At 38.3% G+C, this 15,951-nt stretch overlaps 2 protein-coding genes across 2 annotated transcripts; one reads left to right on the forward strand and one right to left on the reverse strand.

Moving 5' to 3' along the window:
- The first annotated feature begins 9,778 nt into the window (after positions 1-9,778).
- LOC147855676 (uncharacterized) lies at positions 9,779-11,344 on the forward strand. Its single transcript, XM_087329999.1, has one exon. It carries the CDS (start codon positions 10,201-10,203, stop codon positions 11,296-11,298), a length of 1,098 nt encoding a protein of 365 aa, XP_087186125.1. The 5' UTR covers positions 9,779-10,200; the 3' UTR covers positions 11,299-11,344.
- Positions 11,345-13,275: 1,931 nt separating this feature from the next.
- Positions 13,276-15,570, reverse strand: LOC147855677 (uncharacterized). Its single transcript, XM_087330001.1, has 5 exons — positions 15,322-15,570; positions 15,054-15,166; positions 14,625-14,700; positions 14,342-14,500; positions 13,276-13,992 (listed from the first exon to the last, which is right to left on the reverse strand). Exons 1-5 carry the CDS (start codon positions 15,503-15,505, stop codon positions 13,688-13,690), a joined length of 837 nt encoding a protein of 278 aa, XP_087186127.1. The 5' UTR covers positions 15,506-15,570; the 3' UTR covers positions 13,276-13,687.
- Between the last annotated feature and the right edge of the window lie 381 nt (positions 15,571-15,951).

Consider the following 15,951-nt stretch of genomic DNA (forward strand, 5'->3'; position numbering starts at 1 on the left):
GGCTAAAGTACAAAGATGGTGGTGATAGCATTGTGGTGCACATCACTACCTTCATGGGACTAGTAAACCAGCTAGCATCAACGAAGTTCCCATTAGATGATCCTATGCGGGCCTTGTTACTACTATGTACTGTGCCGGACAGTTGGGAGAACTTAGTAGTGTCATTTAGTGCCTCTTGTAAAGAAGAGGACTTGCCTTTACAAGTAGTAAAGACAAGCATTCTGAACGATGAGACAAGAAGAAAGGATAAAAGTGCCTTGTCTCTATCGGAAACGAATGTGGCACAAAACCTTGGTAGAGGAAGAAGTAAACATAGAAGTCCTAAAAATAGAGACAAGTCTTATGCCAAATCAAAGTCTAGAGGAAGACTCACGTGTTTCTATTGGGGGAAACTTGGTCATTTCCAAAAGAATTGTTGACACCTTAAGAAGGACAAAGGCATGGCTGATGATGTTGAACCCAGAAATTTTTTTGATGATAAAAACACTTCAGCCATTGCAACCAGTGAGGAAGAGTTGTTATTCATTGTGAATAAGATAATGTGAATCTTGCAAATGCAGAGTGCTCTTGGGTTTTGGGTAGTTGATTCTAGAGCATCATTTCACCTAACTCCCAAAAGAGAATGTTTCTCATCTTACACAACCGGTGACTATGACTATGTAAGGATGGGAAATGACGGTGAATGCAAGATTGTGGGTATGGGAAATGTGTGCTTATTAACATCTATGTTGAAGGATGTACGCCATTTTCCGGATGTCAGATTGAATTTGATATTGGTTGGATGATGAAGACTACAATGGTAGCTTTCATAATGGTGGATGGAAATTTAGTAAGGGAAGTCTGATTGTGGCTCGAGCACAAAAACAGAACACATTGCATGTAATGCATGCAAGGTTGTGTCGAGATGAAGAAAATATAGTGGTCGACTTAGATGGTGAGTTGTGGCATAAAAGGCTCAGTCACATGAGTGAAAGGGGAATGCATATCCTTGCTGAAAAGGATCTCATTCTAGAAGTGAAATGAATACATCTTGAAAAATGTTTGGACTGCTTGGCTGGAAAGCAGAACTGAGATGCCTTTCACTCTAGGCCTCTGATGAGAAGAGAATGTGCCCTAGAACTAGTCCACACAGATGTGTGATATGTGGATGCTCCATCGCATCTTGGTGGACAGTACTTCGTGACATTTATCAATAACTTCAGTAGAAAGTTGTGGGCTTTCGTGCTGAAATCTAAAGACCAAATGTTGTTGGTCTTCAAAGAATTTCATGCGAGGGTAGAAAGAGAATCTGGACAAAAGTTGAAAGTTGTCCAAATAGACAAAGGTGGCGAGTATAGAGGTCAATTCGAAATATATTGCAAGACTCAAGGCATCAAACTTGAGTATACAATGCCGAAGACACCTAAGTTGAATGGTCTAGCAGAGAGGATGAATCAGACCATAATGGAAAGGGTAAGAAGCATGTTGTCGCATGCAAAGTTGCCAAAATCGTATTGGGTTGAGGCAATGTTGACGACTATTTACCTTATATCCCATAGAGGGTGTGGATAGGAAGAAGTGTTTCTTACTAGCACTTAAGGGTGTTCGTATGCTTAGCTTATATCCATGTTGCAAAAGATCAGAGGTCAAAGCTGGACAACAAGTGCAAGCCTTGCATATTCTTGGGGTACTCAGAAGATGAGTTCGGTTATAGGCTGTGGGATCTTCTTGATAAGAAGGTGGTAAGGAGCCATGATATTGTATTAATGGAAGACAAGGCAATTGAAGACTAGAGACAACAAAAACCAGTGACGTTGTCGTGATTTTTTCGTGCCACGATGAGAAAATAACCTCTATCAAATTATACGAACTGATTCAAATATTTGTAAATGCTTGATTAGCTAAGCGACAACTAATAAGCTTGTAAAGTACATTCGTCATAGGATGATAATAGCTAGTTGAATCTACGATAAAACATAATATTGAGTAGAATATTTTAAAGCGAATACCTATTACCAACACACTTGTTATTATCACTATTAGGTATTTTAGTTATAAAAGCTATTAAAGCTATAAAAACTATTAGAGCTATTATGGCTATTATAGCTAAAAAGCTATTAAAAGCTATTAAAGTTGTTATCCACAAATGTAGCTGCTACTTATGAATGGTTGACACTTGGCACTCATGCATACACTTTCCTCATGCATGGGCAACACTTGGCACTCATGTACCCACTTTTCTCATGCATGGGTGACACTTGCCACGCATGCACCCACCCTCCTCATGTATTAAAAGAGGGTGAATAAACTCATCAAGGGGGGAATAACAATAGATGTCAAATACTATTGTAATTAGGTAGACAAGATAGACTATTGTAATCATCTTGATATATCAATATAAATTCTATTTTCGTTTCTCCTCTTTCTTTGACAAGAAGCCCCATGCTTACTTCCCAAATTCACGATTTTCTTTTCCGTTTGCTCTCGTACGACGAGATCGACATCACAACGTCTTCCCAATCGGCTACTGTTATGGAGTCGGCACTAGTCGATCCCTCTTCCACACAACTAGCCGGTGGATAATAGTCGGCTGATGAAACCGAATCTGAGCCAGTCGGAACACAACAACAAACTGATGCACATGAATCTGAGTCGAAAGATGAGCTGACAGAAGAAACTAAATATGAGCCGGTGGCTGAAGAAAGGAGATACCCACTAAGGCAAAGGAAGGCCTCCTCCCAGTATCCAGCCAGTCAATATGTTCTCTTGACTGATGAAGGTGAGCTAGAATATTATGAAGAAGCCATGATAGATGTGCACAAGAAGAAGTGGTATAGTGCCATGCAAGATGAGAAGGATTCCTTGCATGAGAACCACACCTATGAGCTGATGGAGCTGCCTGAGGGAAAGAAGACACTTAGAAACAAATGGGTCTTCAAGTTAAAAATTGGAGAAGACGAAAGTACACCTAGGTATAAGGCCCGCATTGTGGTGAAGGGTTTTTAACAAAAAAAGGGTGTCGATTTTGATGAGATATTTGCTCTAGTAGTAAAGATGACATCCATCCGGACTGGCTTGAGCATGGTTGCCAATATGAATCTGGAGATTGAACAGTTGTATGTAAAAACAACCTTTTTGCATGGTGAGTTGGAAGAGGAAATCTATATGCAGTAGCTTGAGGGTTTTGAGTGAAAGGAAAAGAAAATCTTGTATGTAGATTGAGGAAGAGCTTGTATGGGTTGAAGCAAGCTCCTCGACAATGGTATAAGAAGTTTGAATCCTTCATGCTAGAACATGGATTCCACAAAACACAAGCCGATCATTGTGTATTTGTGAAAAGGTATGATGAAGGTGATTTTCTTATTCTCTTGATGTATGTAGATGATATGTTGGTTGTTGGACAGAATGCTAAGAAGATTGTGAGCTTGAAGAAAGCTTTACGCAAATTCTTTGCCATGAAGGATTTAGGTTCGGAAAAATAGATTTTGGGAATGCATATAGTCCAGGACAGGACTACAAATATGTTATGGCTGTCACAAGAGAAATATCTGACAAAGGTTTTGCAAAGATTTAACATGTATAATGCAAAATCTGTTGGATCTCCATTGCCGGTGAACTGTAAGCTAAATTCAGGTCAATGTCCAAAAACTAAGAAAGATAAGGCTGAGATGAGAAGGGTGTTGTATGCCTCGGTTGTTGGGAGCCTAATGTATGCTATGGTCTGCACGAGGCCATACATTGCATTTGTTGTTGAAACAATCAATCGCTACATGAGTTATCATGGAAAGGAGCATTCTTCGAGTGTATGCCTTAGGTATGGCTCTGGGAAACCTATGCTTGAAGGTTCACAGATTTTGATATGTCGGGTGATGTAGATTCCAATTGATCCACATTAGGGTATGTGATGACTTATGTAGTGGGAGTTGTGTCATGGCAATCAAGATTGCAAAAGGCTATGGCTTTGTCGACCACAGAGGCTGAGTACATGGTTGCAGTTGAGGCTTGGGAAGGAATTGATTTGGATGAGGGATTTTCTAAGTGGATAAGCAAGAAAAATGCCTACTTCATTGTGATAATCAGAGTGCCATCCACCTCGCCAAGAATGTAGCCAGAGAACGAATCATTGGTTACGAGAGAGAGTGGATGAAAATGAGTTTGTTTTAGTGAAGATCCATACCGATGATAATGGATCAAACATGCTTACAAAAATTTTATCTACGGAAAAACTCATCGCTTGTCAACGAAAGACTGATCTGGTCAAATCCTCCCCATACATGAGTGAAGGAGGAGTTTGTTATGGAAGCTTGTCCCTCTTGATGGGGGGAGACGGCTGAAAAGCCGAAAATCGGCTGAGAGGCCGAATGGGAGTCGGCTGGGAGAAATTGGTTGAGAGGTCGATTGAATGTCGACCGAATGATTGTATATATAGTGGTTAAGTTTTAAGTATGTATTATCTCAGTGCGTGAGAGTAGAATAGTGAGAGAGTTGTGAGTAACGTGAGCACGTTAGAAGAACAAAGAGAGAGTGCTACAGAAGAACTGAGAGAATGTGAGAGCTCAGACAACGTGGGTTGTGTGAGAGACACAGTGTTGTGGCTGAGCGTGAGAGGAAGCAAGAAAGAGAGAGAGAGAGAGAGAGAGAGAGAGAGAGAGAGAGAGAGAGAGAGAGAGAGAGAGAGAGAGAGAGAGAGAGAGAACATAGGAGTACATCCATACCGAAATAAGTTCTATTAGCATATGCACAACTGTTGTGTGAGTCTTGTTTGCTCTAGAGTATTGTGGTATTTGTTTTGGTATTGGCTTTCCTTTAGCAAGCTAAGGAGCCTCTATACCTTGCTTTGTATTTCCTGTCTCATAGTGGAAATCGTTTTGCTCCGTGGTTTTTCCCTGGATTCAAGGTTTTCCACGTAAATCTGTGTATGCTCATTTGTGTTTGTGTATCATAAATAATCTTTTCGGGTTGTAAACATATCAGAATCTTGTGACCCAAGAAAAGAGAGAACCATTAGGTTAGGTATGATAGATCTCATAGTGACGATAGAGAGGAATATTGGTTGGCCCAACAATTTAAGGATAGGATCTTTGGCCGAAACTCACAATGGAAATATAGGAATATGGGCCTTTCGGCACTTTACCAACACAAATGGATGCTACCAATCACAGAACCACCAAATTTTTATCCAATTATTTATAGTTTCTTTTTTTGCATAGATCTATGATTGTTGTCAAGTCTCTATACAAATGGACCTATGATTTTTCGGCACCCATTGCCATTGAAGTTATGATAATTTTGCGAGTTGAGATAAAAAATGTGTGTATGCTCAAGAGTCATCTAAGGGTAAAGGTACACATTGAACATGCAAGCACATTCATTATGCATTTTGCTCGCTTAACATCCAAACAATGTATGTCGTTTACACAATGTAGAACTCCATGTCACACATGTTTTGGTGTAACTTTACAAGACAAATTATCTATCCATGATAATGCGGATGTCTTTTACACGATGCAAAACTATTTTTATGCATGTCAAATACAACCCATTTGACAAATCATCCAAGTTAATCCATTTGACATGACTCTCTTGAATAATAGTCCAAAAAGTATCGGGTAATCACTCTCATGTATTTCGACGTTAAAGGTTAAAATGATTTTGACTAGTGTTCTATATTTTGTTATATCAAAAACATCAAAAACTACATTGTCAGTTGTCGTAGATGTGACAAATGTGACAAGGCTAGACAAACCAACATATGGAAAAAATAATTCTTCATTATTTTAATGTTTTTCTAGTTGGATCTTTGCACATTATTTGAGAGAGGATCTTTGGACACCACTAGCCTTTAAGGACCCTTAGAGCTAAGGTTATAAAGGCAATTGACATACATATACTACCTTTAAGGAGTTAGATTGCAAACATGCCTTAGTGATCGGGTGTTAATTGTTAGAGGTTAACTAATGATTAAGCATAATGAAAGGAAAATAGATCAAAGAAAGGACAAAGGGATGTTAGACCACCAGACCATCATGTCCCATACCACAAAGTATTGATGAGGCAGAAACAATAAGGCCTAGTATGTTCACACACTTGACTACATCCTATAGAATTCTAATTCAGTTCATACCCTCATTCCTTTAAGAATTAGCCCACACGGACTTATCATAAGATTAAGGAAAACTATAGAAAACCTATCTCATGATCCTTTATGGTTCTGCATGTAACATTAATGATCAAATTTTGCAACATGTATTGAGATTTGGCATAAAATATGCATCTTGCTTTGCATCTACGACACTATGGGTTTGGAAGGAGGAATTTGGTTCATATTCTTATTACATCAATGTGTAACAAGACATTGCTTGCAAAGTTGTTGCTATGTTTATTGAATGGTAGTTTGTTGCAAATTTGCATCTCATGAAGGAATCAAGTGATAACACACTCAATAGTTATCTCACACTATAGAAAACTAATTCAGTTCATACCCACATTCCTCTTAGAATTAACCTACACGTACTTATCATAAGATTTAGGAAAACTACAGAAAACTTATTTCATGATCCATTATGGTTCTGCATGTAACATTAATGATCAAAGTTCGCAACATGTATTTGGATTTTGCACAGAAAATATGTATCTTGCTTTGCATCTACAACACTATGGGTTTGGAAGGAGGAATTTGGGTTCATATTCTTATGATATCAATGTGCAACAAGACATTGCTTGCAAATTTGTTGCTACGTTTATTGAATGGTAGTTGCTTAACCAACAAATTAAAGTGAAACCAAATGATTGTTCTACAAACACAAATGGTGAATACATTACAAACAATGACGTACATTTTCTCTAATACAACAAACATTTCATTAGTTCTCGAATAAATCAATTAGCTCTTTAAAATTTAGAGTTTAATATAAGCATTTCAAACTTGACATCTCAAAACAGTAGAATGTCTCGATGTTACAAAAACCAAACAAAGACATGTTTCATTGTGTGCACCATGATGTGTGATCGGGGATTTTTTGGAACCAAGATAATAGACATGTGCAAAAGAGATAGGGACTTATTAGAATAGAAGAACATCCCTCAAAAAGACATTACAACTAGGTATCAACAAGTCTTTCTTGAAAAAGCCGATGAATTATTGTGAAGAATGGTCAAGAACACAATTTGGGTGATTAAATTCCTAAACATCAAAGCAATCTAATGTGAAAACTAAAGGCCCATGTAAATTGATAATAGGGGTTATTTGAATTAATGACTCTTTTGAGTTCATTGCGTGGTATGACATAGCCTCTCTTTCTAATTGTTATCAATTATAAAGAAGCTCTTTGTAGACATAAGGGGTAATAATATCTTATAATGTTTGAGTAATTCTCGAGATACTGTAGTTGATGTAATGGACAATCCAAGATTCTTGACAGACAACATATTCTTGGAAATGCTAATTTATTGTCACGTGTCATATATAACTTTGTGATGGATAGAGCGTAGAAAAGAAAGTAACAAAGGGCGTTCATTCAAATGTAAATGCAATCTTTATTTCATGAAGTCCGTGATCTTGTTGTAATATAGAGTTTAGTGAGATGTCGAAACATTGGCGGGTATTCCAAGATGAATGACAAAAATTGATGGACAAAAATTAGTTGTATTATAATGTGATATGATTATCATGCAATAGTGCTAGGACTACTTCGTCTATTTGTTTACATACTATAATCGTAAAATGGTTGGCTTGAATGCCAATTTTCCACGTGAATGGTCAAACGTGCATCCAAAATATACAAGAGATTACATCTAGAAAACCTTTTGAGCCATTGTGCGCAAGGAGAAACGTAATGAAGTCATTGGTTTGAAAATATTTCTTTCCATTATAGTTGTTCCCAATAACCACATATGTTGGAAGATCCATGTCACACGTGTTCATTTACGACTTCATTTGGTATCAAACTACTAAGCTTCTACAATATTTCAATGGCATCCAAAGACATTAAATTATAAAATATGTTCATAATAGAGTCCATAAATCGGTACTATGACAATGTATCATATGTCTAAAGCAAAGGATGTCTTTTTAGTGAACTGTTGCGGGGGGAGGTTTTTTTCGTGCCGCCCCCCCCTTGTTTCATGCTTATCACAAAGTCAATGTCATAGTTGGTCAAAGTTGCCCTCCAAAATGTACTCTTCTTGCAATGATGGATACAACTCCATCAAAACTTACCATTCTAAAAACATTTAAAAACAAAAATTAGTGGACAGTTCCATTGACATAAAAGTTGACTCATCCATAAACGGAGAATCATATCAAGAGACAACAAAAACTGGTATGCCTCAATTATTTCAATCTTGTAATGCAATAGCAAATTAGCTTTGGTGTGTGTATTAACACCATTCCATGAGCACAAATATAAGCATATTGCCTTTACTGCTCCGCATAATTACACGAGTATAAGATCACACAAAGGTAAATGCATCTTAAGAAAAGCATGTCTTTTCTATGTAATTATTTGCCCCGTGACACACCTACACTAGACGTGGAGCAAGCTAATGTGTCATGAACGTGGTGACATAAAGCATCACATTATGAGAAGAAGCAACAAGGACACAAATAATAACATAAGGTGCAAAAAAGTGTCGACATATTTCTATGTCAACATTTTTGGCAATAGCAAAAAGGGCTTTAAAAGGCCATAAGGAACATGTAGTTAGGTGGTCCATATTGAAGTTCAAAAGTCATGTATGCTTATTTCCTCGAAGTTTCCTGTGTTGCCCTAGGCATAAATGTTCAATATAGAATCTCGAAGTGATTTCATGTGGACCAAACAATGGACACTAATGTGTTTATGTTTTGTAGTTGGACGAAGATATTCTCAATATCTATAACAGTGACCTAGATCGATGGAAAGGTCTTATCATTAAAAGACCAATACACATCAGAGAGGCACACAAGATAAGGACACAATGTTGGGGCAACTTTTGCTCCGTCTCTAGAAGACATTGACATAAAGAAGTTCGAGATGCCGGCTATGCGGCGCGTCCCTCGCAAGTAATTTAACATGTATATCTCCATAATCATTCGATTATAAGTTCCCTTGTCACCAACGTTGTGAAATACGATGGATCTAGCAAGGCATCAATCGTTTGTTCTCTTTTCTTTTGTTATTTTTTTGTCCGCTTTTTATAGTGTCAAGTTGACAACCTTTATCACACTTGTGGTTGGAAAGGAGGGTGGGTTATCCAACACAACCCCCACACTAGGAAATTGTATACCGAAATGTCGACGAGAGGGTTTTGACGAAGAATGGGAGGAAGGGCGAGAGTCAAGATAGATAGATAGATATATATAGGTCAATTCATTGATCAATGGCTACATAACGGATTCGATAGATAGATCTATGTAGAGATAAATCGATCGATCAACGGGTACATAACGGATTCTATAGCTAGATCTATATAAAGATAGATGTATCGATAGATGGATTGATGGATGGATGGATTGATCAATGGGTACGTAGCGGATTCGATAGATAGATAGATAGATCGGTCAATTGATCGATGGGTACGTAGCGGATTCAATAGATAGATCGATTGATTGATCAAATGGGTAAGTCGTGGATTTGATATAGATGCCAATATACTTGAGGAGTGAGTGAGTGACAAAGTGGTGGGGTCTCATATGTCAAGTGAAGAGGAAGCTTCTCTCCTCCTTCATATTATATCCCTTTGGGCACTCTCACTCACACACATAAATACACATACATACATACATACATAACATATATGCATACATACATGCATACATACATATCTATCTGTGTGTAGGTATGGATCCTTCATTTGAGGTTTCCACATACATACCATATCTTCTTCCCCTGTGGCTGTGGAACAACACCTTACCCTAGTTTGGGCTGAGAGGGAGAAATGAGAAAGAAGTGAACCCTATATTAAACCCTAATTGTGGAAATAGCAAGACAAAGGTGAGATTTGGATAACTTTTGGTGACCCTACACTTATTTCATTAACACCCTAAACACTAATGCTAACTCTTAACTCTACATACTTTCAAGTCCTTATCTCTACCCCTAACCCTAATTCCTAATTCTGAAGAGAAAGAGTGATCTAAATCACGTTTTGCAACATCTTTTTAACCCTTAACCCTAATTGCCCAGAGAGAGAGAGAGAGAGAGAGAGAGAGAGAGCCTTCAACACTATCCAGACACAGCCATGTTTTCTTCAATAAGCCCAGATGGTATCAGAAGGAGAGGTTTCTTCCGAAGAATCTCCATCTTAAGTAGATTGCCATCTCTTGAAGGCGGAATCCCGAATAATGGTGATACTCTCGATAATTCTAGAATCATCGCGCTCCTCTCGGGCCGGGCTCTTCTCGGGGATGTCGATCATGATAACGGAGACATTGCGAGGTACAGAGATTTCTTGCATGGATCGGGTTTGGATGCATTCCTTGAGCATGTCAATGGAACGGCGGTCTCAAGCAGGGGATCGGCCCCGGCTTCAAGATCTGCCATCGAAGCCATGCCAGTATTCAAGTTCGGAAAACAGGATTTAAGCAAGGGTAAGGCTCATTGCAATTGTGATTGTGATTGCGATCGCGACCACAATTACCATGATCATGATGATGGTGATGGTGATGATGATGATGATGATGATATGCATTGTGCTGTTTGCAAAGAAGCATTCGAGATCGATAACCAAGTCAGTAAGATGCCGTGCGGGCATATGTATCATTCCGAATGCATTTTGCCATGGCTAGCTCTACATAGCACATGCCCCATATGTAGGCGAGAAATGCCCTCGCAATCCGAATCCGAATCCGAATCCGAATCGGAGCATCATAATCATAATCATCTGGCGAGCCGCGAGATTACGGACATAACCGACATACAAGGGCAGCCATATCCCAGAAGAAGCAGGCAGAGGCGGCGGTGGAGAAGAGGAGAGGATCAGATCGGGGTTGGGGTTGCCATTGTCGGGGACCTAGGGTTCGGCATCCATGTCCATTCTGTCACTCTCTGGGGTATGGACAATAATGGGCCTCAAGCAAATCGGATTCAACCCGAGAACCATAATGCTAATGCCGAGGCACATGCGGATCGCATCGGTCCTCCTCCGGACATTGTATCCTCATTGTCCTCGACCCCAGCCAATCCCGTCGAAAGACCGCAAATCTCGTTCCCCGCCTCGGCCGGCGTAAGCCCTCTCGAAAGGATTGGGACGAGGACGAGGACGAGGAGGCCGAGAGGAAATAAGCTCTGGAATTGGGTCCCAATGTTTGGGATTCAATGTTGTATATCTATGTCTTAAAACGAGATCATCTTCTACATTTTCTTTAAATTTCACAAAGTGTGTGTTTGTTGTCTCGGATTGTAATGAGGAATTGGGTTCATGGGTTCCGAGTTAAGTATATTGGTTCAATGGGTTCTGAGTAACTATATTGGTTCATCAGTTCCTAGTCAGTATATTGGTTCATCGGTTCCGAGTCAGTATATTGGTTCATCGGTTCCGAGTCAGTATATTGGTTCGATGGGTTCCGAGAGACGATAGATATGAGGGAAGGAATGTGGTGAAGTTTGTCCGTAATCGAACTTGGAACCCTTTTTTGCACCACTCCACTTGCTATCACGATTCACTACGGGTAACTTCGGGTAACGGTTGTATTTGTAGGTAACTTCTCCAACAATGATAAGTATGGAAAAGCACATATTAACCTAACAAGAACAAAGATGAACAACATTGCACGAAAATAGAACTAGAAGAGTGATAGTTATAAATGTAAGTCAGTATTTCTCCTACAATGATACGTATGTGAAACGCGTTAGCTTGTCATGGACAATAAAGATGAAGCTAAGCCCCACCGATACCTCATTTGTTTTACATTGACATAGTTAGGCACATAGTTAATCGCTTTACATTTTGATAGCATCTATTGACAATCGTCTACCCTTCACAAACCTCATTTGCGGCATGGTTTGTTACATAGTTAAATTTCTTTGCATATTGATAGCATCAATTGACAATCCTCCACTCTTGCGATATTGTATACATTATTGCAAGGAATCTTATAAAGATTCTTCATCAACTCATACTAAATGAAAATGCGTTGGGAGTTGAAAGAAGTGAAGTAATATGTGGATAGTTGGTGGTCAACGACACGATTATTCTATGTGAAATGTTATGCTAAGCATTTGTGTCGTGAAAACTTTTAAGATGTTATTCCTTAAAATGAATTATTCAATTATTTCTCAAAACGAGTTAAGTATGCTACTAATTTACTACACATTGCCTATTGTCGCATCCCAAACTCATGTGCGCATACTAGCACCTCGCTAAGAGGAGAGCATGTGTGTGATCAAGATTTGTGAGTGCTTTGAATTGGTTTACTGAGTACTCTCTCCGTTCCACTTCTCTTCAACATTGTTTGACTTCTAACCATATGTGTCCTTAAGCTTGAAAAGACATATAGGAGATGTGTGCGTATACACAAGATCCAAAAAGGGGGAAACCCAAAAATCGTGGTGACTTGTCTAGCATTTATCTCCATCAAACAAAGTTAGAGAAGTTTCCTATGCTAAACATTTCAATGAATTGCAATGGGAAGCATCAAAGGTTTGGATTGCGACTCAAGAACAATAGCACATTGAAGTTGAGGCATCGCACCGGGCTGTGTAGATGGGTGGGTCAATGTGACCAATCTTATCTTTTAGCGTCTTACCTCTATTTAACCTTTGTTAATTTTGAATTCTCAAACAAGCGAACAATCCGGAACGCATATATCACTTTATAGATATGGTAATACAACACTGTTAATACACTACTTATCTCTATCACATAGTGTCAAACTGATGTCTCTTCAATTCCCTAGGTATGACGAAATAGGGAAATATGCATGGCTTTTTTTTAATCCACCACCTAATCTGAATGTGTATTCCACCTAACATGAATGTGTAATTAAAAGCACACAACTTGAACAAAATGTGTAGTATAGCCTTAAGAATATGAACGCCCAGAAATGCCTTAGAAAATAAGACTACAAAATGCTATAAATTGTTCTTGTTTCCTTACTTTTGCTTTTCAAGCTAAGGATAGGAAACATCAAATAAGACTACAAAATGTTATAAATTGTTCTTGTTTCCTTACTTTTGCTTTTCAAGCTAGGGATAGGAAACATCTCTCTGAACTGAACGTCATCGCAAAAGCAAAGCAAAGCATAGTATGGTGGCTTCAACAAACCTTAATGGTGGTGCCTAGGATGACCCCCAACTTGAAATGCAGATGTCTTCATTGGTTACGAACGAATTACACCTTATTAAAATAGAGATGGTCATCAAGAAGAGGCCAAGTGTGAAATGAATAGGTAGGTAAGTTTGCTTTGATGTTTGTAATTTGTTCTTGGTAGAATGGAGGTGTGTAATAGCAACCCCATTTCCCAATGCAAACAAACTAAGGTGAAAGAGGGAAAGCAACCAAGCATTTCTCTTATCAAATAATAGCCTTTTATCTCATATCATAGTACACAAAACACATGGATTCTATACCAAGGGAAATGAGTCCAAAAAATCATTTGGTATACTTTACTACCCACTTGGTTTTCTAATGATTTTTGGACCCCTCTTCTTTCTAATGATTTTGTATCTTCTCTTTGTGTCTTGGGTTTTAGGGTTTTGGCATGTTTTACAAGTGATTTACGCCGACCCTAGTTTCTAGTTTTCATTATAGTGATGCTACCCTGGCCTTCGGTGTGGATCCTTGTTATCGCGAGGACATACTTTCCATAGAAGGGTGAAGGGGAGTTAGTGTAGGCTTTGGTCGCCCCGATTACATGTGGAGTATTGGATGATGAGGCCATATGAATCCTTTGGTTTATGTCTTTCAATGTTATATCCCCTTGGATACCACATGGCTTCAATACCGCAAACGGGAAAACTACAGGTTTTCGGACTCGTTTCGCCGCCCGATACTCCTTTGAATCATCACTTGGCAGCATCGATGATCGCTTTCCTAGGGCAGATTCACAAAAAAACTGTCAGCTCGAAGTTTAATTTGCTATAAACCAAGATTTAAGGACACATTATTGTAACATCTCTAAAACTACGAGATTGGCAAGAAAATCTGGTGAAAAACTGGTAGTTCTTCCCTGGTATTATTGTGTTCAATGTTATGAGCTTATGTGGGGCAAATCTTAAAATTGATGGTTGCTAAGGTTTGGTGTTGAAGCAAAAGCCTTACTAAAAGATCATATCAATGGTCAAGAAAGTCGTAGCATAATTATGTCTAAAACTTCTTGTTTGTGTGTGTATATTATATGGAATTGGGATCTAAATCCTTGGGAGTAGAATTTACTTCTTACTTTTAACACCACGTCCTCGTGACGTAGTCACCATTGTCATCATCATGAACATAGAATCATCGATGTTATCGGAATCTTCTAACACCGATCCACTTTCTTGGCTCGATCTTCTCGTCAAGTTTGATGGATATTGTTGTGCAATTGAAGATGAGGTTTCCTCTATGAAATGTGGTATCAACATAAAGAAAAGAATTACAAGAGGATTCAGAACATTAGCAATTGGTAGCAGGGGCAAAAATTTGTGTGTAAATCAGTGGGTTCTAGTTTGTATGTAGATACCAACCATTAATATTGGATAAACTTGAGGAGCTTAAGGGATCCTCATCAGAAGCATTCATAGTTAATGAGCCACTGCAAATCTGGCAATCAAAACCTTTTGTGTCATAATATTACACAGCATGATCTCATCACACACCAATATGACCTCTCTTTAATATGTAAAACACAGATGCATATATGGTGTATATGTATATGTATATATTTATATGTATATATATGTGTATATATGTATATGTGTATGTGTATGTATGTTTGCATGTGTATATATGTATATATTTATATGTATATATGTGTGTATATATGTATATGTGTATGTGTATGTATGTTTGCATGTGTATATATGTATATGTATATGTGTATATGTGTATATGTGTATGTGTATGTATGTTTGCATGTGCTTGTCTGAAAGATAGAGGAGGAGATGAATTGATACCTCACCATTAGAATGACAGAAAAGGCTCCTAGCCATCAGACCATCTCTAATAGTATCATGGTTATCATTGTTAACATTTTGATCAAAATCATCCCATATGGATTGAGATAACACTGCAAAACAAAACAAAAAAGAAAGCATAATAAGAGCAGCAGGAAAAAGAGATGTCAAGGTAAGACATTATGACTATATTTGGGGATCCATTAAAGGAATTAGCTAGAAGAAGTGGAGTAATTGAGAGAGTTTTTTGGGGGGGGCATTTAATTACCAGGAAGCAGGGGCTCCAAATCAGGAAGCTTATCAAGTCCTTGATGTTCATCAAGCCATCCAACATCATCAGCAACATCCTGGAAACACCATGATGTAGGCACAACAATATTGTCTTCTAGAGAACCATGATCAACAACACCTTTTGGCAACATATAATCCATATGATGCATGTGGTAGGCCATTGAAGAATACTAGGTAGTAGTGATGATGGGTAGGTGGGTTGTGAAACCCAAACAACAGAAACTGAAGGGATTGCAATGGGAACATATATATATATACATGTGTATATGTATATGTATATGTATACAGTACATGTATATGTATGTATATGTATGTATGTATGTATGTATATATATGTGTACATACAGATACACATATATATACATGCATGCATATACATATGCATCCTCACTAAGGAGAAGGACGAAAAACAGAGTAAAAAAATTGATGAGAGAGTGAGAGAGAGAGTAAGTACTAAGGACATGGTTTCTTTTTTCAAGTGTAGTTCATATTACAAAGACAAGCGAAAAAGCAAAAAAGCAAAAAACTCGAGCTTCGAACGCTACTATTGCGGCTAGACGGATTTTGTCCTCTTTGTTAATACTTCCAGTTGCCGCCAAGTTTGAAG

This window comes from Azolla caroliniana, unplaced genomic scaffold, assembly GCF_043228905.1.
Source record: "Azolla caroliniana isolate FFs.n. ecotype wild unplaced genomic scaffold, voAzoCaro1.0.p SCAF_14, whole genome shotgun sequence".
Lineage (NCBI taxonomy): Eukaryota > Viridiplantae > Streptophyta > Polypodiopsida > Salviniales > Salviniaceae > Azolla > Azolla caroliniana.

What these genes read in the sequence shown, in the direction of transcription:
- LOC147855676 (XM_087329999.1), top strand. Translation starts at nt 10,201, where the DNA reads ATGTTTTCTTCAATAAGCCCAGATGGTATCAGAAGGAGAGGTTTCTTC.
- LOC147855677 (XM_087330001.1), bottom strand. Translation starts at nt 15,505, where the DNA reads ATGGCCTACCACATGCATCATATGGATTATATGTTGCCAAAAGGTGTT. An exon ending in TTTGGAGCCCCTGCTTCCTG is followed by an intron (nt 15,167 to 15,321) that starts GTAATTAAATGC and finishes TTTGTTTTGCAG; the next exon opens with TGTTATCTCAATCCATATGG. An exon ending in ACGAGGACGTGGTGTTAAAA is followed by an intron (nt 13,993 to 14,341) that starts GTAAGAAGTAAA and finishes AATCTGCCCTAG; the next exon opens with GAAAGCGATCATCGATGCTG.